The sequence below is a fragment of the Neopelma chrysocephalum genome, unplaced genomic scaffold (genome assembly GCF_003984885.1).
Source record: "Neopelma chrysocephalum unplaced genomic scaffold, ASM398488v2 Primary Assembly neopelma1_26, whole genome shotgun sequence".
NCBI classification, from domain to species: Eukaryota; Metazoa; Chordata; class Aves; order Passeriformes; family Pipridae; genus Neopelma; species Neopelma chrysocephalum.
This window is the reverse complement of record NW_020897695.1, coordinates 9,209,353-9,237,292: the sequence shown is the minus strand read 5'-3', so window position 1 is coordinate 9,237,292 and position 27,940 is coordinate 9,209,353. Positions and strand designations below refer to the sequence as shown.

At 40.3% G+C, this 27,940-nt stretch overlaps 1 protein-coding gene across 1 annotated transcript in view; it reads right to left on the bottom strand.

Annotated features, from left to right (window-relative positions):
- STT3B (STT3B, catalytic subunit of the oligosaccharyltransferase complex) overlaps positions 1-26,954 on the bottom strand; it is a 53,991-nt gene extending 27,037 nt beyond the window's left edge. The window contains exons 1-3 of the mRNA XM_027675452.1: positions 26,494-26,954; positions 3,175-3,283; positions 1,171-1,458 (exon numbers count right to left, since the gene is read on the bottom strand). Coding sequence (XP_027531253.1) covers positions 1,171-1,458; positions 3,175-3,283; positions 26,494-26,726 — 630 coding nt within the window. The 5' untranslated portion in view covers positions 26,727-26,954. The remainder of the gene's footprint in view (positions 1-1,170; positions 1,459-3,174; positions 3,284-26,493) is intronic.
- Positions 26,955-27,940: the final 986 nt, after the last annotated feature.

Here is a 27,940-nt window from a genome sequence, read left to right as displayed (position 1 = left end):
GAAGAACAGACATTAAACAAAGCTAGAAAGTTTTCAATAAAATATATTTGATTCACACATAATTCTACAGGCGGTCATGCAAATATTACTGCATAAGCAGTTCCATTAAATATGGATTTCCTAAGAACACAGAACTGCTATTGTATCTCAGTTACTCTAAAATAACAATGTAAGTTGATTCTATTATTGTTATCAAACACAGCACACCTTTACAGCTGCAGCTTATTCTAAGACCAGACTTGAAAAAACTGCATTTAGGGTAACACCAGTCACTCAGTCATGACAAAACTCAATTCCCCTCTATCATATTCCTACCAACTACATCCCAAGTTTGAAATATTCTAAAGCTAAAAATATCTGTAAATACAAAATCATGAGAAAAGGTGTAATGACCACATACTTATGTGCAGACACTCAAAATGAGAAATATATGCATTCCAGGAACACACAAGGGACAGTATACTACAGCGTCTATGCTGAATTAACAATATCATTTTGCTTTTGTGTTATTTCCAAACTAGATTCAATGGTCCAGAAAAGATACAGCTTGCTCAAACTCCTTCATGCAAAACTGCATTACAGATGAAATTCTACATACAGATGAAATTCTACATACAGATTAAGGAGTGACTGACAAGCAGCTTTAGCAAGTAGGCTAATTAAAAGACATAAGACTATTTTTTTAAGCACGCAAGTTAACATTAATATCTTGCTCTAGACAGCTTTGGTTAAATAATTTGGATACAGACAGTCCACACAGTCAAAAGCTTTTCCAGAAGACAATTCAAAGCACTCCACATTCAGTCTACTCCTTTTCACTAGGTATGTAAGGAGGCTAAAAGTTAGATGCACACATAATGCTAATACCTATAAACTGAAAAACAACCCCTCTGTTTGTTTTAAATTTATAGACTCATCATCATTTTTATTATTACTATAGGACACACATACTTCAGTGGAACAGCACTTCTACACAGTGAACTAAAGAGAATGATTATGGAGTGGTTCAGATCATGTGACTTCTCAGTACTTTCCTGATCAAGAGCCAAGGGGAAGAGGGATGAGAGGGAGGAAAATAAGAATTCAATGGATTCTAAGAAAAATCAAGTCACTGGGTTGGAGGAGGAACCAAAAAACCTTTCCAAAGCAAAAGACTCAGCAATTACTTACCCATAAATAGTATGTGAACTGCAGTGCAAAAATAGCTATGCCTTCATTGTCAAATGATCCTGCTACTGATCGAGATATGTAACCTGGAACTATGGCGATAAAACAGGCAGCTAAAAGCCCTGCTCCCTGGTTCCACAGTTCTCTGGTGAGCAGGAAAGTAGAAATAGCTGTAAGGCCGCTAAAGACTGGTGCTAGAAACACACATACATCTCTTATATGGACTGTCACGTTAAGCATATTTAAAATCCAATGTATAAGGCCTGCTGTCACCATCAGTCCTGGGTATACCTACAAGGAGAAAAAAACAGAACAAACCAAAACATTAGGTTATTGCAGAAAAATATCATGGTAGATTTGTTTACAGATAATTTGCAACGAAATAGTAATTTCTTAAGCTGATATAAGCAGTGAACATTAGAATAAGCTAATAGAATTATATTAATACTACTTTAATCATGTTTTGACGACATGACTGAATACAAGACATTCTTTAAATTTTATCCAAATGCTAACAATAACATATAATCTAGTTCATAAATGAATAAGCAGCATACAGGTAATATCCTACCTTGTTTGACATTTAACATATAATGAGAAGAATTTGCCATTAAGGTATGGAAGCAGAAGCAAAAGTTTGCAACAGGATTTCAAGCCAGCTAACAGCTTTATGGAAAAAAAAGCCCCAAAAGCCTAAGACAACAAGAAGAAACCCAAAATTTCCCAGCCCTATCCATTTTCCTTCAAAATATATCATGACATTCTTTCGCTTCTTGGTACCAATGGGGAAAGAAAATGCGCATCAACAAAATCTATTTTTTTTAAAGTTGAAAAGTTGATGGTCAGTCACTTGAGTGTTATATATTTGCAAGACATCAGTAGAGAGCTTTGGATATAAAAGATTGAAATAAAGTCCTGTAAATTTGAATTAAGATGCCCTCCAGGGAAGGTATGAAATCTATTGAACCCATCACAAAATATTGGAGAACTTTAAAATATTCTTAATAGGAATTCTACCCTCCCACATTTATCAACATTAGAAAAATCAATACATACTAGAAAAGTTAATATGAACTTCACCTGCCTTAGTTTCTCTCAAAAACGAAGAAAGGTATTGTATGAAATTAAATTAACAAATGACAGAATGTTCCCCTGCATACATTTCAATTCTCTTTCCTAAGGGGTTTCACTTCATATAAGAGAGGTATGGAAAACACACATCCATGTTACATAAAGAGTCTCAAGACTCTTTATCTTCTTTACTTTGGTATCTCCAAGATACTAAAACAAATGGTGATCTGTTACAAAAAACTCATCTTTAATGCCTTTAAATGTTATGTACTATAATTAAAAAGCTTTAATGAACTTTCACACATTAAGAAACTGGCTGTGGCTGTGTTAGTAATTTAAGTGTTACTAAAGGCATTTTAATGAACAACATTTGTATTCTGATTTGATAATACCATTTTGTACATCTTTCCTGTCTTGAAAATTGCATCGACGCCAATCTTAACTATTCCTGATGCTTCATACATGTGCCACACTGATTTAATTTCACAAGGTCTTTTCCCACTGAAATCCTAACTTTTTTCCATACATACATGAAGTCTACTCAACATATACCATTGGATTAAAACTTGTACCTTAAGAGATTTAGTTAACAGTTTTGAACAAAAAAAAATTTAAAAAAAAATTGTTTTTCCTTTTTTGATTTCATGTACAGGTATTACAGGAGTAAGACCCTTTTTTATTACCATAAGAAGTTCATACATAAGGAAGTTCTGTATTTCTTGTTCACAGTATGGTGTTGAATAAAGACTAAAGCATGTTGACTTACTCTCAGTTTCTGCACCTAAAAATTAAAAACATCTTGATACTCCCTCTGCAGCAATTTGACAATTAAAGGCATATTTTATTAAGAGTTGCCTTTTACTGATGTCGAATTTGCATTGAAAGTTCAAAAAACTTACTGCAAAGTCACCTTTAAGTTATTATTACAATACTTACAGTTCCACCTACTATTCTTCCTAGTGGATACCATGCTCTTTCATCAAACCAATTTAAAAATTCATAAAACCCATGAGATGCAAGATGATGTGTTGATCTATAGTTAAACCTAGAGAGAAACAGAAGAAAAGATGAGGGGGTAAGATAAAAATCCAAAACCTGTTAAAATAAAAATCAAGAACTTCAGTGTCTCATTTAGTATAGAAGTACAATGGTCCTCTCTAAATCTATAGCATTCTAAAGTAAATTATTAAGTTCTCAGTTACTAATGACTATATTTTCTTCATTTCTACAGCCAGTGTATTTACACAGATGTTATGGTCTTTGGTGGAGGATTTTTGTATGTAAACATTAAAAGGTTTTCTATCACTCTGAAAAACACTCTGGCCATTTTTGGTATTCCTTTTTTAAGCTACTCATTTTCAAATATAGTCTCTTGCATCCAGAATATCACTTAAACAGAATTAAGATCATAGAAGAATCAACGCAAGACTCCCACTCTGAGACAGGACAGCTGTGGAGTACCTTTGCTGCTGCTTTACCTCATGTAAAATTGAGAGGTGACTAATGTTAATAGGCAATGGGAACCAGTCTGTTTATTCACACTATCAAACTAACGGCCTTCACATATTCCCTTCTTTCAATTCCCTTCAATCAAGTAAGAATGTATACAATATAGAATCTCTGTAGATGAAGTTTCACCTTCAAAGTTTACACATTCTCTGCTGCAGAAAATATCTTGTAGAACAAAAGCTCTCCCATGCATACCTTCAGTTCAGTCTACAAACCATTTAAAAACATCAACGGACTGCCATTAAGGCACTAATCTTTCACTTTCCTGGCACAAAATATCCCAAACTTCTGATAAAAAACTTCTCACCTATTAAGAAATCTATTAATTCTTGAAATTAGGTATTAGGCTGTGAAAAGAACTACAACGCATGTTACCCCAAAACAGCAACTCTTTCATGATCATTCATTCAAAAGCCAAACTAAAAAGGCTACAAGTATTGATAATGGGAAGTTTTCCAAAGAAAGTTTAGGCTTAGAGACGCCTGGGTGAACACAAGGTCTGAAACAAGCAACATCCAAAAAGCCAACCCTTCTAATAGATACTCTAGTTGGAATTTAGTTAACAATGTGAAATTCATTAGTTAAAAAAGTATTAAAGATTATATTCATTACTTAAGTAGAAGTTCAGGTGACTAAATGAAATACCACAACAGGTTAGATGAGCAAACTCCCATGAAAGACTTCCACAGACACTGCTAGTATTCACGACTAGAAAAGCTTAGGTGTGTTTTTAATTTTGTCTATTTTATGAAAGTATCCACTTATATCAGTAATATGCATCACTTCTAACACAGATTTTAAAACTACAGCAAATTCTCTTGCATATTTAGGATTCCCAAAATATTACAGGTTTACCTTGAATTAATCAAACAGAATCAAGCTACTGTCATTCAAGACTGCAAAACCCCCCCAAGTTCCTAACTGTTTAATCAGTATAAGTCTAATATCTGAAGTAAAACCACACTGAGGTCATGAGCAGTTTTATTCATCTACACAGTGACAGAACAAAAAGAACTGAAATTCAAGTTCAGATGTCAGCAAATTTACATATTTCAACTGACTGAACTATCACAGCAGCGGTCAAGTGACATTAAAAATAAATAAATAAAAAATAGAGTGAAGTATTTTCAGGAGCACTCTCTTACATGTTAACTAAGCAATTATATAGGATACATTACCTGATAAAACTGTAGAATTTGAAGAGTTATTATATAAGAGTTTATATAAGAAAATTCACATGACCATCAGTCATTCTGACCTAGAAATCTTTGATTCAAACAGCAATGTGACATTGGTTTCTAATAAGCCTATGACTATTCCCATTTGACTAGATTTCTAAATATTAAATTATTCTCCATTTCTGAACTGTCAACTATAGTGTGATTTATGAAATGCTGTACCTGTGAAATTAGCCTCTTATCTTAGTACAGTGAGGTCTATTGTTAATTTGTTTAGTGCCAAGTGCCTGCAGTACAGCATGAAACAAATCAGGAATTTCACATTGCAGGGGATGCACACGATCCAGACATAAAACAGACTGAAAACCCAGCCAATATTGTTATCCTAGAACTTTAAAAAGGAAACATGAAAGATGTTTACTAACATGGATTACTTTCAAATGTTTAGATCATGACTCAAACTCAGAGGCTACAAAAGTATGACTAATGTTTACTTTTAGAGCATTAAAAGATTACTTAAACAAATGAAATAGCCAAGAACACATACTGGCATTCTCCTCATGTTTTGAACCAGTAGAGCTTCATAACTGACTTCAGAAGGATGTGAACAACTGTTCTGTGCTTTGGCAGCATCCCATTAAGTCTTTAATAAGAATAATTCAGAATTGAAATGCAACATAACAGGACTTTAATTCTACCGCTTCAGAGGTAAGAATTTAATCTTCCCTCCTAAGGTACGTTTAGACAGATACAAATCTATTAACCCTTCTTTCAAAAAGCAATTGATTCTTTTGCCACAAATGAAAGCATGCTGAGACAGCTGGGCATGTCTTTACAGCACAAATTATTGGCAATATTATAGGTACATTAATTTTTCACTGTGAGAAGACCTGTAAGTGACAACAAGAAATAACCTTCTGGACACAAAATGCTAAAAAATTATTTAGAAGCATAATTCAGCACCTCATTTTGACTTAAAAAAAAAGCCCACTTCGCCTCCCACTAGGTAACCTGCAACCAAAATTTAGTTAAAATGTCAATATAAAACACATAGGCACATCAGAAGAAGATTAATGAGTGATGCTGAATATCAAAGCCAGCTTTGGGCACTGAAGAAGTGGCAGTAATGGGCAGTGCAAGAGACAACAGTGTGGTCTGGCAACCATATGATGATGCCAGTATTATGCTCTGATATCACTTACCCACTTTATGGCACTCTTTGTTAGGGACAAACTTGAACCTTGTGAAACTGTTTCCTTTTTAGCCAGAATGGAGATAGCTGCTAACAAACAGTATCACATTACAAACCACAGTCACATAACCTCCTTACTACCTTGGTACTTTTTAAACTGTGCTTGAAACACAGCATAGTGGTATTGTATTTCTACAGTAGTGCTGTCACAGTACCTGCAACTACCTACAGGTTTCACAGGAGTGCAAAACAGCTCTGGAAAATATTAGAAAAACTGCCACCTTTGCCTATGCCCGCACCTGGGACATTTAGGGGCTGCAACTGAGGAAGAATCAGAACAGAGGCAAGAAGGATCAGTGCTGGGTAGGGGTTGCACTTCAGGCTTGGGTGTTACTGCCTGCCCTAGTTCTTCCACCACCATTTTTAGGGTTTTTATCTAGTCCCCTTTCTGACCTGCTACATCTTATCCAATGAGACACTGGAGCACACTGCTGGTTACACTGACTAAACAGCGTGCAGTACTATGTGACAGAACCAGAGTGAAGAATAGCATCCCTTTTCTCCTACTCTCAACCCTCACACACATTTGATCTTGAGGTATGGGAACAGTTTACAGATCTCCCAAGATTCCCTTTTTATCCTCCCTCATCCCTTTGAGGCAAGTCAATTTGAGATAGACCTAAGAATAAAGAACAAAATTATGTGAAGCACATGCCTAATTAAATACTTAACTAGAAAGACTGGGACAAATATTCAAGTTCTCAGTTCACGTTGTGAAGAAGATACACTTACCAATATTCAACTAAGGGCCAGACTAAGACTAGTAAGTGTTGATGTTTCTTATTTTAGCTGATGTTTTAGGAGGAAAAGTGATGCTCTGCTGCTCTCCTTGCCTCTTTCTGTCAGGTCTGGAGTTTGAACTGTCTCCTCCTCCAAGCTAAGCTTTAGAGGAATAATCAAACAATCCTAAGTCTTTGTACATTTCAGAATTTTAAGTCCCAGCTACCAAATTAGGCTGGTACTGTAGTTTGAACCTTTGGGGGGATGCTCTAGTGATCATAAAAGCACTCTGCATGGTATCATTAATTCTGTGGAAATACCTACATTATAGTCAGTTCAGTAGACAACCGGAGATAAGTTAATAAAGATATGGTTCTCATTTTTAAAGCATATTTTACTAGAGAACAGAATATAAGCAGCAACAACAAAAGTAACTCAATAGAGGCATAATTTTTTTTTAGTAGCAACATTAATTTAGAAAGCTTAACTAGGCAACTTGCAAAGTAAAGCCTGTAAAGTTTTCACTTATATATTATGTACTCTTAATACATAATCTTAACTATCTGTTCATGCTTAGGTTTGATTTTTATTCCATCCTATGAACTGCTTTTTTGATGACACAAGGTAATACTGTAAGATGATTACTTAATGCTAGTCACAGCAATCACTCTCTATCCAGGAGCTACGGAGTTCTCCAGCACTTCACAACAATAATTACTGCTATATATAAAGAGACATCTTTGGTTTTGACATTCCAAGTATTTCCTTGACAAAGTACTATTTAAGATAAAACATTAAAATCAAATTTAGCCTACTGAGAAAATAAGAAAATATAGAAAATAAGAGCACAAGTAGAGCAATGCAGTTACTCCATTCAGACCTTAACAACACCTAAGGCAAATTATACTGACAGCAATGGAATTCATTCAACCCCTCCATTCCAACACAGCACAAGATCAGTGTGTTGCTTCTTGTGGGAATGGTGACTGTTTAAACCCCAATCAATTTCATGCTATTATTGCTCCATCATCTAGACCTTTTTATCCAGCATTTTATAGCCATCTGAGAACATGTAATCTCCTTACAGGCAGAAACTGTTGAAAAATTTCTAAGCCTGCAATTATAAAGGCTTCTGTGCTCTAAAAGTCTTTATCTGCAGATGCACAAAATTTTCACATCTGCAAACTCAGTAAAATGACATGATACAAACTGTGAACATTACAAGCTATCTGAGCAATTCTAGGAGTCAGTTTTTAATGCAAATGCAGATTACAAAATCAATTCTGCCATACAGCATCTAATTAGAGATGGCAAGTCTAGATTCTTGAAAAAGATAGTTGTGGATTGATTCCATATCCGACATATTCTTTGCATCCAAAGGAAGAATTTATTCAGCGCAACACTATGGAAAATCTAATGAGAAACTTCACTAGCTTCCATTGAAACGAAGAAACTTATACACAGTATTCCATAATAAATTTTAAAACACCTGCTTGCCTACATATTATACTACGAGTACAACATCCTGCAAGTCTTATTCTGAATTCTGTATCTACGAATAAGCAATTACCGCAATGAGTTCTGGTTTTTAAAATGGAAGTATAGTACCCCATGAATCACACAATGAATTCAACGCACTACAGCAGTATTTCTCATCAGGAAAATCCTTACTTGTGTTGTGTTTATAACCTTGGTAAGTATGTATGGACATTGAAGCCATTTTCAACTAATCAAGATCAGAATTTTGGAGCAGCAATACCTACAGGCAAAAGTACTCATGACAGTAAAGAGCCTGTCCTAGTGCCCTCAACCCAAACCCAAGGTGTTAGACCTCACAGTAAGAATGAAGAAAACATACACCGAGATCTACCTCTGTAAGAACTCATGAGATGGAGGGTGGTCCTCTGTTTATCTGAGCCAAAACTGACATAAATCTGAAAAATGGAAGAGCAACCAGGCAATTCTATTTCAGAATAATCTCCTTTCTTTTTGACTTAACCTCATGTCAGTGGAATGGTTTTATTAGGTTCTAAGTATAATACAAACATATACTGCATGAATTTTGTCCCTAATTAGAACATCTATATATAATTTAAGTCCTTATGTGTCCACAAATCTTTTTTCTGGAATCTCTTCAGGTACACACCTACCATGGTTTTATGTGGAAGCTGTTATCACTTTGCATAGTCAACTTCTGCACCTCACTGGACAACAAACACCCAGGAGTCATGAGCACAGGAACTCTATCCGGTCTTTCACAAGGGACGTAGAACATGTTTGCACAGTTCTAACTAAAGTTGATTGAAAGACAACTATTAAGTAAAGTCCATCAGAAAGAAAAAATAAAAGCTTTGACAGATGTGGAGTTTAATATTTTCCTAATTATGATGTTCTTAGGGGGTTAAAAATGGAATTTTTGATTGTTTATATGAATATTTGGATATGTAATGACTCTTCACATTCTGAGATAAGCCTCAACTAATATCAAGTATTTTCTGCAATACTATTAGAATGATCCCTGATGGGTAAAACAGTAGGAAGCCAAGGTAGAAAAAAAAGCTGGATGCAGAAAAAAAATCAGCAGGGCACTTATTTTTTCAGGTCCAACATTCAACTGTGCTCAATGGAAATCCTGAAGAATGGTTATAGAAGAACCATTAAGAATTACCATTAAGAATATCAGAATGTCCCCAATGTGTTTAAGAAGGATTACAGCATTCCTACTGCCACTACTTGGCATGGTATTTTCACTGCCTGCAATAAGATGTCACGCTTAGCAAATGCTAAAATCAGGAACTGCATGCTGCCAGTGGCTTAATGATATGAAATTCTACAGGGAGCATACAGTCACTAACTTCTTCAGAGAACCCAGGGCATTTCCAATATTTTTGCTAAAGAATTGCAAGCTTTTTAAAGCATTCCATGACCACAATTTATATTTTTCACACAATATACCACCATCTGAAGCCACGATATGCTTCCCATCATCACTGTAGTGGGTGTATATCTGTCTGCAATTTCAGACACTTCCTCTGATGCCTACTGCAATTTTTCATTACTTTTTTTTGTCTTGCTTTTGAACTATTTGATGTCTCAAGGCAAATTATTATGAAAATAGTTAGTTTTATCAATATTAAAAGGCATATTTCACCAGTGAATTTTGCCATTCATAACATTTAACAACATTTTAGACCTAAAAAGAAAGCGATGATGACATTTTTCTTAGAACAGTCAAAGTTCCCAAAGGATTTCAAAGATAAGATGCAAACAGAACCATCTGAAATTGCTACAGGGGAAAACTGAATGCTCATTTTCTTTTCTACCAGACATACACTTTACAGCAGATACTACACTACAACCAGCATCAATATGGATGGCAATATTGGGTCTTTATCTTTTGACAGCATCAGCTTCTCAAGAGGCATCAAGTCTCTGCTCAGTACAGCATAAACTACCACAAACTCAAAAGGCCCCACAGTCTGTTTCTTTCTAAGTGCTATTGGGCTACTCTGTGGCAATTTGCCTTGAATCTTGCAACTCCGAAGGTTTTGCATCGAATTAAAGAAAATGTTCAAGTCGGGTATTTCTTCCAGATCAAATAGATTTGTGCTGGACTTGTTTTTAACATGATGGAGGCAGCTTAACTTCAAGATCTTCTAAGTTAAAGGCTGGTACATGAGGATCTGGTTAGCAGGAAGGAATTAAAAAGGCAATTAGCTGAACAATATCTTTTAAGACGCAAAATATCCTTTCTGTGAAAAATCTGACAGTAGAAATCAATGAAGTGAAATGACTGCTTCACAAGACGTGACTGGGAACAGAGGACGGTTAGCTCCCAAGTCACTTTTTTCATGGTCTTCTAGAATAGAAAAGCAACGTGTAACACCTAAACAACTACTATTAAACTGATCTCAAACATACCTGCTATCCTGTAGCAAGATCTAATATGTGTGGGGAAGAGAATACTAATTTTTGTAATAGCCCAAAACACAGGGTAAAATAAAGGAAATTTATTATTCATTACAGGTACTTTAATTATATTTTAACTATTTGGGAGTATGTGGCACAGTCTTCATCTCTATTACATAATAAGTTCATCTATATGCTACAATGCAGTGGCAACTGAGGAAGTACTACCTACATCAAAATGCACTTGAACCAACTTCACAATCACTTCCCATTAAGTGAAATTTAAGAAATCGGCCTGGATGCAAGGTGGTCTGCCAGACCGCTTCTACCCTGTAAAATACAAGACATGATAAAAAGTAAACAGGACCCTTTAAAAGGCTCCAGATCCCCAACATCACAGATTATATTTAAGCAATGACAATCTTATTTCAGGCAGAACATCTAAATAGTTACAGCACTGCAGAAGAGCTTCAGCAGAAATTATTTTGTATACCCCTCAATAACCAAGAGCCTGTTATACAGAACTCCTGTGTAGCATGAGAAAGTAAGTCCAGCCAGAATAAGACATTAGATATCAAACCACTCTGTATAAATTATGGCAAAAAGGTGTTTTTAAGCTCACAGAAATTGAAAGTATCTACAGCGTTGTGATTGCACATCTAAGTCAGTTTAGCAAGTTAAATAAGTTAAAATAAGGTAGCATTTCACCCCGTTAGTACATTTCTAAATGCACCTGCTATTCTTCCTCCTGCAGGTCTCTGTTGCCTGAATTTTCTGACTATGCTTCCTTTCAATTATTCTTTCTATATGTAGATCATGTTTAGTCCAAGAAGCTGGATCTCTTATAGAGCACCTGTTGAGCTCCATCTGTTGCAATACTGACTTACTGACTTTTTACTACAATGACTGCTGAGAAAATAAAAATTAACGTTTCAGAGTGGATAATACAAAACATCATCAGAGTAGAACAGACAGTCTAACTTGAACAATTTCTGCCCAGTGATTAACACCAGACAGGTTAAAGACCTAATTTTATCTAAATTAAATATGTCTGATCAAATTCTGCTTAACCCTTCAGTAACCTGGCACAAACAGACACAAATATTGCATTCACCAGGAATGTTGCAGGGATCAGGCAATTTTTACCTGTGGGTATGTACATATATAGATAGAGCTACCTGCAGAACAAACCAAACAATACAACCAGGGTTTGCAGGGACCTAGAGATAGATCTAGTTATCCCCTTATTATTATCAAATTATTATCAATTATTATCAAATAAAGCTGAAAAGAAAAAGGCACAAATACAGCTCAAAGTGCATGGGTAAGGGGAAAAAAAAGTATTCCCAACTCTAGGATGCCTTTTACTGTATTACATACTCGCAAATTTAACTATGGGAGTTATCCTTCAACTAACCTTTGCTAGGTAAAAGGAGTGCAGAGCACTCCTAATCCACTTCTGTGTGCAAATAAGACACATCAGCTTGAATCACGGCTAAAAAGCAAACCACTCTAGAGATGCCGTAAAAGACAACAAAAATGCTTCTATAAATACATCAGCAATAAAGGGAGGGCTAAGGAGAACCTCCATCCTTTATTGCATCCGGGAGGAAGCAGTGACAAAGGATGAGGTGCCTAATGCCCTTCTTTGCCTCAGTCCTTAATAGTAACACCAGCTCTTGTCCCAGCCCCCTGAGCCAGAAGACTGGGATGGGGAGCAGAAAGAAGTCACCATAATCCAAGGGGAAATTGCCAGCAACCTACCACACCACTTAGAAACACACACAAGTCTATGGGGCTGCATGGGATCTACCCAAGGGTACTGAGGGAGCTAGCAGAGGTGCTCACCAAGCCGCTTTCAATCATTACCCAGCAGTCCTGGCTAACCAGGGAGATCCCGGTTGACTGGAAGTTAGCAAATATAATGCCCATCTACGAGAAAGGTCAGAAGGAAGATCCAGGGAACTACAGGCCTGTCAGCTGACCTTGGTGCCAGGGAAGGTTATGGAGCAGATCATCTAGAGCAAAACCATGCAGCAAATACAGGACAACCAAGGAATCAGGCCCAGTCAGGATGGGTTTATAAAAGGCAGGTCCCACTTGCCCAACATGATCTTCTTCTGTGAGAGGGTGACTTGCTTAGTGGATGAGGGAAAGACTGTGCATGTTGTCTACTTGGATTCTAATAAAGCCTTTGACACTGTTTCCCACAGCATTCTCCTGGAGAAACTGGCTGCTCATGGTCTGGACAGGTGCACTCTGTTGGATAAAAAACTGGTTGGATGGCCAAGCCCAGAGAGTGGTGGTGAATGGAGTTACAGCCAGTTGGTAGCCAGCCAAAGTGGTGTTCCTCAGGAATCAGCATTGGGGCCAGTCCTGTTTAATATCTTTACTGATGATTTGGACGAGGGGATCGAGTGCACCCTCAGCCAGCTTGCAGATGACACCAAGTTGGGTGGGAGTGTTGAACTGCTGGAGGTTAGGAAGACTCTAGAGAGGGATGTGGACAGGCTGGATCAATGGGCCGAGGCCAACTGTATGGTGTTCAACAAGGTGAAGTACTGGGTCCTGCACTTGGATCACAGCAGCCCCATGCAGTGCTAGAGGCTTGGGGAAGAGCGGCTGGAGAGCTGTCTGGGGGAAAAGGACTTGAGGGTGCTGGTTAACAGCCAGCTGAACATGAGCCAGCAATGTGCCCAGGTGACCAAGAAGGCCAATGGCATCCTGGCTTGTATGAGGAATAGTGTGGCCAGCAGGACTAGGGCAGTGATTGTCCCCCTGTACATGGCACTGGTGAGGTCACACCTCGAATCCTGTGTCCAGTTTTGGGCCCCTCACTGTAAGAAAGACATTGAAGTGCTGGAGTGTGATCAAAGAAGGGCAATGGAGCTGGTGAAGGGTCTGGAGCACAAGTCTGATGAGGAGTGGCTGAAGGAGCTGAAGGTTGTTTAGCCTGGAGAAAAGGAAGCTCATGGGGAACTTTAATGCTCTCTGTGACTACCTGGCAAAAAAGGTTGTAGTGAGGTGGGGGGTCAGCCTCTTCTCCCAGGTAAGAGATAGGACAAGAGGAAATGGCCTTGAGTCATGCCAGGGGAGGTTTAGATTAGGTATATGAAAAAATTTCTTCACTGAAAGGGTTATTAAACATTGGAACAGGCTGTTCAGGGAAGTGGTTGACTCACCAACCCTTGAAGTATTTAAAAGAGGTGTAGATGTGGCACTTAGAGACATGTTTTAGTGCTGGAGTTGGCAGTGTTGGGTTAATGGTGGGACTCAACAATGGTAGAGGTCTTTTCCAAACTAAATGATTCTATGATCTCAACGATTTCAACTGTGTTTTCTCTGCAGCAGATTAAGAGTACCCACATGATCTACTAATACAGTCCGACAGAAGGGATGCTGGCCTCCAGCTGAGGGCAGAAACAGTTCCAGCTGTTTGCAAAGTGACTATATATCCACTCGAGACCCCTGGTGGCCTAGTGGTTAGCATGCAGGACTCTCACTGCTGCGACCCCGGGTTCGATTCCCCGGTCTCCCGGCTAGATGGAGGTCGTTAGCCCTGTGAGGCCATCCATCTATGAGAAGGTCACTCTAAACAAACCTACGTCCTGAGGACCTCACTGCCATTGTCCAAGCTCGCTTGGCCCCGGCAGATGAACCTTAGGATTAAAGGGTGGGCTCAGTTCAGCGCAGGCTGTGTCTCACCTAAAAAATCCATTGCGCAGGCTGGAAAGGTAAAAAGACCTTTCCCCAAATCTTCGTTCGCGAAGATGGGCCATTATTATTATTATATATCCACTCACACTGAAGAAAATTGATGTGGGAATAGGATGTCACCAATAAAATAAATAAAGACCAGGAAAGTAGCTGAAAACAGAAAGTGGCCTTCATTCTTCCCTACAATACACAGTGTGGAGTTTTTTCCTAATAATATTTTGCATTCTTGATCCACTTTCAATGTCTGACTTATTATCAAATAAGTACAGCAAGCAGAATTTAAAATCAGCTATCCACTACTTCTATTTAATATCTTTCATACTGTTTTAAGTAACTCTAAATTAAAAAAAACCCAAACAAACTAAGTTTTCACTGAATTTAATTCAACCAGTTAAGAACTGTACCTAATGGTTACCAAAGTTCCTTTAAAGACTATGCACAAGAAACACAAAAATGCAGTAACAAAACATTATTTGCTCTTTAGGTATTCACACAAAAATGCTAAAGATTAACCGTACTGCGATGACTACAGTGCTCAGCATTTAAGACAGTATATATAATTAATATTAAACTCCTGCCATGTACAATATGAAATTAAAGTTACATGTTTATTTTCTCATTACATGATGGGATTTCTAGTATTGCTTAGTATTACTATATTGTAGCTATTCACCTATCTCACTGTGCTCCTTTGTCACTTTAGTAAAATCCAATTCAAGTTTAGAAATTACATTAAAATGTGAAGGTGGTGGAACACTCAAGATGAGCTAGGCTTACTGTTACACACAGAATTACAGAATTTGCTGAGTTGGAAGTGACCCACAAGGACCATTGAGTCCAACCCTGCACACGACCAACCCCAAGAGTCGTGCCTGAGAGTATCGTGCAAATGCTTCTTGAACTCTGTCAGGTTTGGTGCTGTGACCCCTTCCCTGAGGAGCCTGTTCCAGCACCCAGACACCCTCTGGGTGAAGCATCTCTTTCTAATTATCCAACCTAAACCTCCCGTGACACAACTTCAGGCCATTCCCTTGGGTCCTTTCCCTGGTCACCACAGAGAAGAGATCAGTGTCTGCTCCTCCACTTCCCCTAATAAGAAAGTTGTAGACTGCAATGAGTTCTCCTCTCAGTTTCCATACATATGCTTTGAAGCTGTCACAATTGTTATTAAAGAAATATTCACAGAATACATCCATCATTGCCTCTATCACACATCCAGGAACACGCCCTTTCAAAATCAAATCACCTCTTTGACCAGCCTGCTACAGTGGTATATACAATTTGGAAGCTACAGCCCCTCTGTCTTCTAACAGCAAAAGGATGAGCTTCATTTCTAATGTCATTTTATTTAATCATAAGTAATGACTTGAGGTACCATGCCTTTCCCTGCTTCCCTATTGCCACATGAAACAGCTTAAGGCAAAATGAATGCCTGGTTGCCCATGAAAATGGGGGAAGAAGGATACTAAAGCAAGAGGTTAGGTTGCACTTCAGGTGGGGTTGGAAAGTGGTGTAATGCACAGGATGTGTGAGAGCTGTTGGGAAGGGCCTAGCAGAAGTTCTCGAGGGACAGTTATTAGGTCACACAATCTTAAATCTTCTCTCTCCTTGCTCTCCAGACAGGAATTAAATTGGCCTGTTCCAGGACCTTTCACGCTTCAATCCCCACCAGACTGTATGCCCTCTCAACTCTCTCCGCAAATGCGCATTTAAATTAGAAAACTAGAGTTAGCCTTCCTGTTGAGAAAAGGGATTCAGCTCTAGATCCCAAACATCCCATGTAACTATTTAAGTCTTATTTATGGTAAAACTTTTGAACAGTTACAGCACAGTAAAGAGTTTTAGCAGAAACTACTGATATGTTCACCCCTCAATTACCCATGACCTGCTGGTCAGAGAACTCATGGGTACTTGAGATAGGATCAGGGTACAAGATGTGCCAACACAATAGCGCTCTACCACTGGAAAAGGGGAGTTTCTCCTCTCCCTGCTTGCAGTTGCAGATCTGACACTTGCGCTTACCAGAATTCTGCAAATTGCTTTAACTTGTTAACGCAGCAGAAAACTATCCCAGGAAATGTCCAATAGATGATGGGAAATTCATGAGAACCGCTTCACTTGATTAGATGCAAATATGGCAAATTTATACTGGTGAAGACAAGCTCAGCAGCAGCTTGTTGTACTGTAGATATTCAGAGTTAGTCTTTACTCAAAACAGTCTGAACCCCCATCTTATCAGTCACAGCAGCTTTCTGGAGGTTCTCGAAGGAACCTGTGGAATTATCTTCCATGTGTTTTCCAATGCACAAATGATACCCATGGGTACTCCAGCACAGCACATTAGATAATGAGACAGAGGACAACACTGCTTAACTTCCCAGGTAAAAGTACCATTCAGCTAACATTAAAAGCTTTTCTGCAGCTTGAAGGTAGCCCTGAAAGAAGACAGCAGATGGCACCGTATGGAACATACTCTCACAAAGCAAAACCATGATGAGCACAGCCAAGTATATTGTGTTGAAACTACAGTGCATTGGAAGCATAAAGAAAAAAGGACCCTGAAGTTGACTTACAAAAGGAAAAGCTAGAAAATAAAACAGTGATAAAACAATACAAGCATGACATATTTCACGCAAAACATAACATCCAGTCTTCTGCCAAGCAAAAATTGGGCTTTACTGTGGGAGGGTGGGGCGAGCGTTGGTGAAGTAGTGGTAGAATACAAAATTAAAGCACTAAAAATTCCTTGGCTCCTAAACATGTTTAGCCATAGGAAAATAATTACATTTGTTATCAGCAGATTACCTGAGATATCACAAATTAAGACACCGTTGCAAATATTTAAGGTAGTCTCTCCAGTGCCATAATACATTTTCTATTTGGCAAATGAAAGATTAAAACTCTTACAGAGTAAAATGAATTGTGAGACACATGCAATAGTTTTTCAAATGTTACTTCAGATATCTGACATTAGATAAATCGTTCTGGTAACCTGAGTAAGAATAAAATAATCAAAACACAGTAGCATTAAACAACTTCTTGGAAAACTCAAACAGTGCATTGGCTTTCATGGTTCTCATTCTACAGTAAAGTGAGCCAAAGAGATGCCCATTTACTTACATTGTTAACATCGATACAATGCCAAAGCTCCAATTTTGTTTTGCTGACCTTCTAAATTAGAAGAATTGCAACTTTAAGGCATTTTATCTATTGCCAGAGAATGAATTAAAGACATTTTAAAGACCTTTAATACTCAAATGATCAATCTCAAATATTTCAGCCATGAAGATGAAGCTGCCTTTTACAAGATAAATATTTCAAACAATATTTATGAAATTCTAAGTTACTTAACTGACTTTCCGAATGCTGCTTGGGATAAGTTTAGAATAAGAAGGAAATACATTCAACATATGCAATAGATTACTAAAAAAAATAAAAAAAAAAAGGATAAATATAGAAAAGTATTCCAGACAAGAAGGCTTGATTTGTTGTTTTGCTTCTGCATCAAGAAAATGTATTGCTGTATTTTCAAATGCTCTGGCTATAGCACACACATATTGTATTCCACAAGTATTCCTCCCAATCAGCTGCATCCTCAAAGAGGTAGTTTCCATACCCAGATTTTGTTAACATATCCATCTATGGGGAAAATAGGGATAAAAATGAATAAAGTTATACTTTTTGGATTTAAAGAAGTTGGCTAGTATTTATGTATAATAGTCACAAAAAGAGAATGCAGAACTCACAAAAAAATGTAGGCTGCCCAGCTACACGTGCTAAAACAGTTTAAAATTACATAATTACATGCTATTTTTCCCTTCTGCAAAATCCATATTAAAACAACAGGACAGACAGTGGCAATGTACACAGTGAGCCGTTATTTTACATAAATGTAAATAATACTGTATTAAACAGTCTAGAAGATAATAGCAATCCCACTAAGAACACCACCAAAAATCAATAATCAAGTCAAACTCACATCCTCCACTGCAATGTAGTTTCCCCAAGGATTTTGCTTGTTTAAGTGAGAGAAGTTTTGAAAAGGTGTTTTGCGATTCTTCATGGATTATCAGCTGAAGAGAACTTGAACGTGCTCTTTACTTAACAAACTAACATAACCCATATAAATTGACTGCCACAGAAAATTATATGATGAGCATTGTAACACCTGGAAGTAATTATCATTACAGTCCACATACCTCAGTTATTTATGTTAAATCGGCTCTTAAAAAAGTAGCACATGATACTGGACTTTGGTGTCATATAGCAGACAGACATTTTAAATACCACTTTCTGCTCTTAGAAGCACTCATGTAGAAACATTCAGTTATTCCTTGTTTAAAACAGACCATTTCTTTTCCTAAAGCACAGGAATACTGCCACACATAACAGCAAGAACTTTTGAAGTATAGGAAGCATTTAATTCTCTGTATGCCAAAGGAGCTTTTACCCTGGGAAAGCAGCACTAAGTTACAAAATACAGAAGCTGATCTATTTTGTTTGTATCTATGTCCTTAAATTCATTCCTCGGGCTGCTTTAACTTATGTAAGGTGTGGTGCAGCATTAGGGTCAATGTCACAGTACCTCTCAAGCCCAGATCTGGCAGCACTCACATTAAAAACACTTCAGTTTGATTCCCAGTAACAGCTTGGATGAAGACCACAAACTGCTCAGCTCAGGGGCTGGAAATGAAGTCTATCTGTTGGACATTCAATAAAAAGACTAATAGCAAGACTTGTCCTAAGTTTACTTTGTTCTCCAAGCAAGTAGTAAGACTGATGGCTAGAAAAAGTTCTGCTAAAAGAGTTAATAATAATAAACACATCACCACACATGCTGCTACAAGGTCCAGGCTCCACAGGCTCCAAAAGCAGCCACTTTAATGGCTTTGCTAAGTAGAAAGAAGCCCTCAGGATCAGCCCTAAATGTCACTACAAATATACCTCAAAGGGCTTGCAAGAGTGGAATTTTCAAAAATTAAGGAGAAAGTCTACAACACATACACAGATAGACATTAAATGGAAAATAACCTGACTAAATCAGAAGAGATTCTTGTGGAACAGCAAAGACACCTCCCTAACCTCAGTCTAGCCCCAACCCACTCAAAACCTATTAGTTCCTAAAGGATTTTGAATTTTCCTGATAACTGTACTGGCCAAAATTTTTTTTTCTCCCCTTCCCCCACCAGTTCAACATGAGACAGATTTAAAAATATGAGTATTAGGATTACGGGTTGCCAAAAACAGGGACTATTAGAGAGAGAGTCATGTTAGGAAGCAAAAGGTAACCTTTATAAACCACCCTAACCCTAAGTAATCAAATCAAATTTCTGTTTTAAAACCAGAACATACCGAGCTGTTCAAATAATAGGATTTCTGCCAAAAAACGTCCATTCAAGGATTTTCATTGTAGGGTTTGCTCTAGTTAGTCAAGTGTTTGTGAGTGTTTGCTGAAGACCATTAAAAAAAAAGAATCATGGTATTAAAAGCTAAACTTGATGGTTCAGTTGACGCAGCCAACATAAAACATTCGGATATCTCTTCCTTTTCATGTTTCACACTACTATCCATAAATCAATAAAAGGGTCAATACTTTGCAAGCATTCTGTCTAACCTCTTATGTTTTCCAAAAGAAGACTGCACAGAGACTAGGGATAGTCTCTGTACTCAACCATACTCTGCATGCGTTTCATGAGCACTGCCTCTCCTACCTGTCATGCATAACCCTATTACTGCACCCACATGAAATCTGATAAGGTTTTCACCCCAATTACAAGTTGTGCAAGTGAGGAAAGAAACACTACTTGCTAAATAAAGATGACAGAAGACAATAGTAGAGCAGAGGTTTGATTCTTACATGACTGCTATTTTATGAGGTCACACAGTGAACTGCTTTTCAGCTGCATCAATGTAACTGAACAAATCTAGCCAGAGGTCTCCCCACTCACAAAGCAGTCTCAGCTGTGCCTCCAACTCTGTCCAATGTTCTTTTTCCAGATTACCCTCCTTCCATTAAATTTCTAATATTTACCAATTTCACAAGCAGTAGAGAAGTTCGGTACAGTCAAGTGCACATCATCTTGACTGTTAATGCCATATCAACCTCATGGAAAAATTTACTTAGCTGCAAAGCAGCTCCCTCCAAGTAGCTAAACAATATCTTACAATCTAGAAACCCCAAAAGCTAGACTAACCTGTGCTAACACAGTTTCTCAATCCATGTCATACGGCAATAAGTGACCAAAAAAGATGTCTGATCTGGGTCTTCCTCATTAAAGGGTGGGTGGTGGTGGGGTGGTGAAACCTGGCAGACTATTCTCACATAAAAATCTCTAACCTTTCCTTCTGTGAACACACAGGCCCTGCTGAATCAGATTTAGAGACTATGCTAGAATATTTTTCCTACTATAATAAAATGGCAGAAACTAGTTTGAGCTACCTGAAATTCTGCTAAAATTATTAGTATTACTAGAGTATGAAAAACTTCCATCATTCAAATGTTAACAGTAAGAATGTAATCCTTAAAAAAAATTTCCAATAAAATAGTAATAGAGTACTTATTTCATAGAATCAAAAAAGTTGTGAATGAAGACAGTATAGTAAGTTTTTAATACTAATCTCCTGACATCTGCAACATCTCAAAATCAATTCAAAGTGATTATATTCAAACTGGATTGGAATCAAATGCTTTCCTGAGGTCTGGAAATTGTCTAAGATTATAAACAAAAGGAATTGTTTTGGAAAAGAATCTTAAAATCTGTGGGAAATATTTCCTAAACAGATTCACATTCATGTACTCCCCTTCAACAAGACTGTGGGATGGGTTGAAAGCTCCAGCAAGACAGCAGTTTGGAGACAAAAATGACTGCCACCCCTCAAGAACACATTTTCTGTACAATCTGCTGTCTGTTTACCCAGCAAGAAGAGTCACTAGCAGGTAAGCAATGGCCAGATGAATTACCTGGGTGGGCATTGTTAATTGAGATTATCAACACTATCATCCTCTTTACATGATAGTTCTTCTCCCTCTCCTTATGAATACCAGCTTAACTACACTCATTCACCTCTTCTTTCATCACTCCTGTTGCTCCAGTGTCTTAACACGCTCTGTTTTTATATGTATACATTTCTTCACTCTATCACTGAATCCCAGGTTACCCTCTAAAGTCAGTCACTATTTACATTCCTTCCCAATGTTCATATGCTTCCTCAAAAATAAGAGGCTAAACTGTAATGTGAAAAACTGGTGGTGAACAGGCTTAGGGAACTAAAATGTTACAGTATTTTGACAGTTTACCTCATTGAATCGACTATGATTTCTTTATAGGAAGCACAAAGTAAAAAGCAGGACTGCCCAGTGGGTGACAGAGGAGAACTACTACAGAAGGCAACCATCAGATCAACTAACTAAAACATAAACCCACAACCTTATTCTCTCCCAACTAAAACAGTACGTTTACACAACCTCCAGTGATCGATCAATTCCATATACCACTTCTAATGTTCACTTGAGTCACACTTTGTATTTTAATGAAGCTTTCATGTCATATTTATAGGTGTTAAATTATGTTTTCATTAATGAAAGAAGTTCATAACAGCTCAAGAATCCATCTGGCAAACACGATTTGAATGCAGCAAAACCTGTCTTTTTGATAGTGCCTGAGATAAAAATCTCAACTTCCTTTAACCTGTCTGCCTCTGAAATACAAGCAATGACACTGACCTTATGTTTATTTTCACCAGTTCCTCCCCATTCAGCAAAGCCCACTAACGGTAGATGATGGTATCAGCGACGAGAAAGTGCATTGCTTTCATATGTAAAACTCGTACTTGCCACTAGCACAATTACGACCTCAGTGAGGTACAATAAACAATGGTCACCCTAATGGCAGGTAAATAGCTGGTGGTTTGAGCGATCAATGCTGCTGGTTTGGAAGAGGCAAAGAGGTGTACGAGATTGAGGTAGTGCTGTTCAGTGCCAGGAACTGTCCGGGCAGTAGGAGACAACATTCCCGGCAGGAATAAGTAGGCAAATGTAACTGACAAAGACCGCACTAGTGTGTGCCATCCTGCACATGCAAACTGGTACAGAGATGGTCTCATGCTCAGACATACCAGCTTCTGCATTCCAGCTTAAGAAAGCTTTCACTACGGTATCTGGTATTAATCTGGCTTATAGCAAGATGTTAAAATTCTCAGGGAAAGACAGAAGTTAGATCTAACGTCATGGGATATGATTAATGATTCAGATACAGTTCTCACACGTGTGACTTAATGGTAAGAACTGTGCAAACACAATGAATGCTGCTATTTTGACAGCACTCCCTGAAGACTACTGATGTACCAAAAGTTGTTACAATTTCAGTTAGTAGCAGTACCAGAACGCAAAAGTCCCACTAGATATATATATATACCTTCTACATATATAGGTATACTACACATATAGATTATTCTATATACATACACGATATGAGCAGCCAAATGAAATAGCATATGGGCATGCTGGAGCTGTACTTCAGAAAACCAGCAAATGGAAAGTAGCCCCTGCTGGCGTTCCATAATTTTGCTTGCCTTGGTTCAGCAGCCATGCTGGCATTTAAGGCAACATCTGACAGAAGAAATGCTCTCACTTGACACCTGAGTTAAATACCCTGTTGTACTTTTATAAAAAGCTTTCACTACGCACTTGTGTGTACGTAAGTTCTTGGTCCACCCAGCTTCCAAACCACACAATGGATGAACCAAATTTCAGACACGAAACCTGTCCATTCCAGTGTACCATCACTATCCATGTTTTGAGTTCCTGGCCTGTCAATGGCACAGCTTAATGTCAGTGCTGCCCAATTTCTTGTATCAGCTCACCTGACTTAGAAGCTGCCAAAAAGTACATGTTTTTCAAAGTCCTTGGACCAGCTCAAGTATGGAAAGTAAACAAGACATGAGAAATAAACCAAAATAAAGTGGCATACTACACGAAAGAGTGTGAAAGAGTGTGAAAAAAAAAAACAGTAATCCTGGTCATGATGAAAAGGTCACAAGTTCTTAAGTGACAGCATGGTGACCTCAAAACCAGTTTGCTTCTTCCTTGCATAGGAAGAATGTTCTATATTTTAATGAAGATCAAAACCAAACACTGTCCTCTCTCTACTGCCTTGGCCTATCGTACTACATTTGGGTCATTTCTGGAAGAGATGCCAACCTGAGTGAGTCTCAGTGGCTGATTTTATAAAACAAGCAAACCTTCCCTCCATCCCGAATCAAACCCTAATTTTATTGTCAGAAAGGCAGCTTGAAAGGGATGTTAGGAAAATAAAAAAAGTTGTATTTGATTCAATTAATACGTAGAAAATCCAATTCTGCCCTTCTTCCACCCTAGACATCCTGTTTCATATGTCCATACCAGAAAACTGATGCTTAAGTAAATGGGAAAGCTTTCTACACCATAGAGGCAACAATATTTTTCCACTCAAAAGAATAAATGATTTGCCTAATGCTCCTTGTTTTATCAGATATACCTCAGCTTCCCCTTTTGTGATCCTTTTGGATCACAAACTGAATACTAGAGAATAGGCGATTGACTTATCAACACATTGCAAGATATCCTATGCAAGCCTGACAGAAAAAGCCAAAGGAATTGAGAAAAATATGGAGCTGTTCTACCAGGAAAGACTACAGCCACTGACCTGGAGAAAAAAAAAAAAAAGAAAAAAGAAAAAAAAGGAAAATCCAGTTTACCTGGAGAAGCTGCTGAAGAAGTGGCTAAAAAAATGAAAATAGAGCACTGCTTTTAATCTGTTTTCATAAGCTCCTTTCCCACATTACATTCAGACTTGTCACATCCTTCCAACTATGAAAAACCATTCCTACCTAGCTACTTGACACTATTTAAGAGAGCAACATCATTTTTTACTCTTTCCACCAATAATGCTGCTGCAACAGAGAAAGCCCTTTGTTTTCCCTCAGTTTCTACCATTTTAGGTTCGCTTTCCTACTAATTTTCTTAAGTGCATTTGCCTCTACCATTTCTGGCATGCAGCAACACAACACTGGCATGATTCTTGACATTTCAACTGCTTCTCACAGACCTGCATTAAAATCAATGAGTTTTGTCAACTTCATCTATTCTCTAATTAACAAAGGTACATAGAACAGCACGGGCAGCAATGCCTTCTGTTTGTGTACTCAGGAAGATGACTTTGCATCAATTTACACATTGCTTTAAACCAGGAGTTTATCTTTACAGCCGTATCATGACTATGAACTTAACTCCCATAGCACCATTTTAGTGTCCTTCAGGGCTTAATAACTAAAGTTACGCAACGCAACACTGTAAAATTTCCATTTATTCAACAAGGATGAGCCTTGACTATAAAAATCTGATAAAGTTGCACAAAATGTAGGTTGCATGCTTAAAAGTTTCCTCTATGATAGAAAGGAAAGTCTTTATGCTTAAATTTAGATAGAAGAGCCTGAGAATCAGTCCACAGGATACAACCTCAGGTTCACAGTCTCATTGTAGATGTGTTTAACTTATGCTCCCCTCGTTGTTAACTTTATTAATTGAAAGTTTGCACTCCTTCTATTCATTTGTGTTTGCAGAAAAACACAAATCATCGGCAATTACTTGACAGTTTGCAGATATTTTGAGATACTTGGCTTTCACATCACAAAGCTTTATTCCTTCAGACAGCATTTAAAAACAAAGCAATTCCTTGTTCTCCATCGACTATTCTGAGCCATGATTTGTGAATGGATTACATTTGAGGGGGGGGGAGAAACGAGGGGGGGAAAGCTAGCTAGAAAAGAGGAAGTTGTGCTTTTGAAACTATGAAAGTGGAGTGTGTGCTTTGCAAAGAAGTACCGTTGCAGCAACAATTTCAGATTAATCTTAACACAGAATATCTACCGTGCATTGCAAAACGAAGCATCTCCTTCCTTCGTGCAATTAACACGCAAGACATAAAATTTTAAATTAAAACCTGAGAATTCATTATTTTAAAGTCATTTGCCGCTTATCCTACCTAAAGTTCTAAAAATCCCACGGATTCCCAGGATGAAGTAGCCACTAGTATAAAAATTCATTGTCACGTTTTTGCACTAAAAAAGAAAACCTGCCCCACAAGTCTCGTCATCTTTCACTTCGTCTTGCTGCAAAGAACGAGTGCAGCATTTCTTGATCTCATACATAAAATGGTTTCAGTCCCCTCCAACAGGGAAAAAGAACAGACGGTTTCTACAGGAGGGAAAGCAATCTTTGGAAAAATTAAGATGTGTAGGAAAGAGCAAAAGTCCTTGGGCTCAGAAACGCAGCTTCGAAACACCTGGCAGTAAATCAATGTCACCCATTTCGCTCTAATCCCTCAAGTCACTTTTATGAAGATTACTTCCTGCAGTGCATTCCTCACCCTCCTCCCTCCCCGGCCGACAAGGACTCTAGGAAAGATCACTCCGGGAAGCCGCGCGGCACATCTGGGACCGGCGCCGCGACAGCAGGACCACGACCGGGACGCGGGTCACGTCTGGCACAACTGCTTCGCCACCAACCCCCGATTCCCGCCCGGCTCCCGATTCCCTGCCAGCGCCACAACTTTCCCCGCGCCCCTCGGAGAGTCCTGCCGCAACTCCAAGGGATCCGGGGGAACTGCCGCCTCCCCGTTCCCGCGGTCTCCGCCGCCGGGGACACCCAAGCGCCCAGCACCGCTTCCCTTCTCCCGCCCCGCGGCGCCGACCCCTCATACTCCCTCCGACCTGCCACAGCGTGTCCCGTCCGCACCGCCTCCTTTTCTCCCTCCCTCCCGGGTTCCGAGCGCGGCCGTGGCTCTCGGCTCCCTCCGCAGGGCGCAACTTGACGGAGCGTGGGGCGGGGGGGCCCACGGCGGGGGAAGGTGCGGGTGTCCCCCCGCCCCGCTCATGGCGCGCTGCTTTCCCGCCGCCCCGTCCTGCCCGGCGGCGGCGGCGGTGGGGACTCACCAGGGGTCGAACTCGTGGATGATGCTCTCGAAGCGGATGACGGCGAAGAGCCGGGAGCTGAACCCGGCCAGCCAGGCCAGGAAGAGGATGGTGAAGGAGAGCAGGGACTGCCAGCCCGCCGGCTGCGACAGGCCCCCCGACAGGCCGCCGGCGCCCCCGGCGCGGCTGTGGAGCGGCGCCGCGGAGTTGGCGGCGGGTCTGTGCTTGTGGTCGGGGGCCGAGTGCTCCGCCATGTTGTACCCGGGGCTCCCTCGCAGCCTCTCCCTCCGCCCGGCGCGTGCGGGGAGGAGGAGGCGGAGGAGGGGAGGGGAGGGAGGGAGGAAGGGCAGGGGGAGGGAGGCTCGGCGAGGGGCGGAGCCCGCCCGTTCCCTCTCGGCGCTCCTCACGGACTGCCTGCCGCCTCCTGGCGCACCCGGGCTCTGCCTCCTCCCGCCGTCACCATCCCCATCCCCCGCCGCGGGCGGGAACGCGGCACGGCGCGGGCGAGCCCGGGGGGCGGGGCCGGGGGGGCGGGGCCTGGGGGCGAAGGGGAGGGTCTGAAGGCGGCGGGCGCGCGCGCGGCTCCCAGGAGCAGTGCGACGGGGCGGGGGGGCTCTGCAGGGGAGGGGCCGCGGACGGAACCCGAGCGGATCGGAGCTTCTCTTCCTCCCTCCCGAGCGGGAGGTTTGACATTGCCGCCCCACCGGAGCGGGAGGAGTTACAGGGGGAGGGCGGGGCTCCCATGAGAAGGCGAGGGGAAGGGCCGGTCCCCGCCGGTAGCGCCCCTCTAACAGGAACTCCGGGGACGGCCTGTCACGGAGTGACAGGTATTTAAAAGGGGCGGGGCCGGCCCCGAGCAGCCAATCGGAGCGGCGCGGCAGCACGCGCGGGGGGACGTTGTGCCCGTTGCCAGACGTTGGCGGGAGTGACTGACAGCTGTTTGCGCCAATCGGAGCGCGGCGTGCGAGTCACGTGGGCGCCCTCAGACGCCCCCCCGGCGCCGTGCCAGGGCGCTGCGGTGCTGGTGGGCCGGCGGGGCGGTGCCGTTCTCGTTCCCGGCATGTTCCGCGCCGCCCCAGAGCACGTCGGGAGCTGGAGTCCGCGGGGCGGGGGTGTGGCGAGCTCCCGGGCGTGCGGGCGGTAACTCCGCTTCTCGGGAATGTTTAATTGTCTCGGTGGAAACCGCGTTGGCCGCGCCAAGGAACGTGGGAGAGCTTCTTCCTCGGGCAGTTGGGCGGAGTAGCTAGGGGCACGGTCAGGGAGAGCCCTGGGTGCGCCACCTGCCTCTGCTGGGAGCGCTTTCACAGTCAGTCAGCGAATCAATTAGGTTGGAAAAGACCTCTGAGATCATCGAGTCCAACCTATGACCCAGCACCACGTTGTCAACTAGACCGTGGCACTGAGTGCCGCGTCCAGTCTTAAACAACTGCAGGGACAGTGACTCCACTGCCTTGGTCAGGCACGGAGA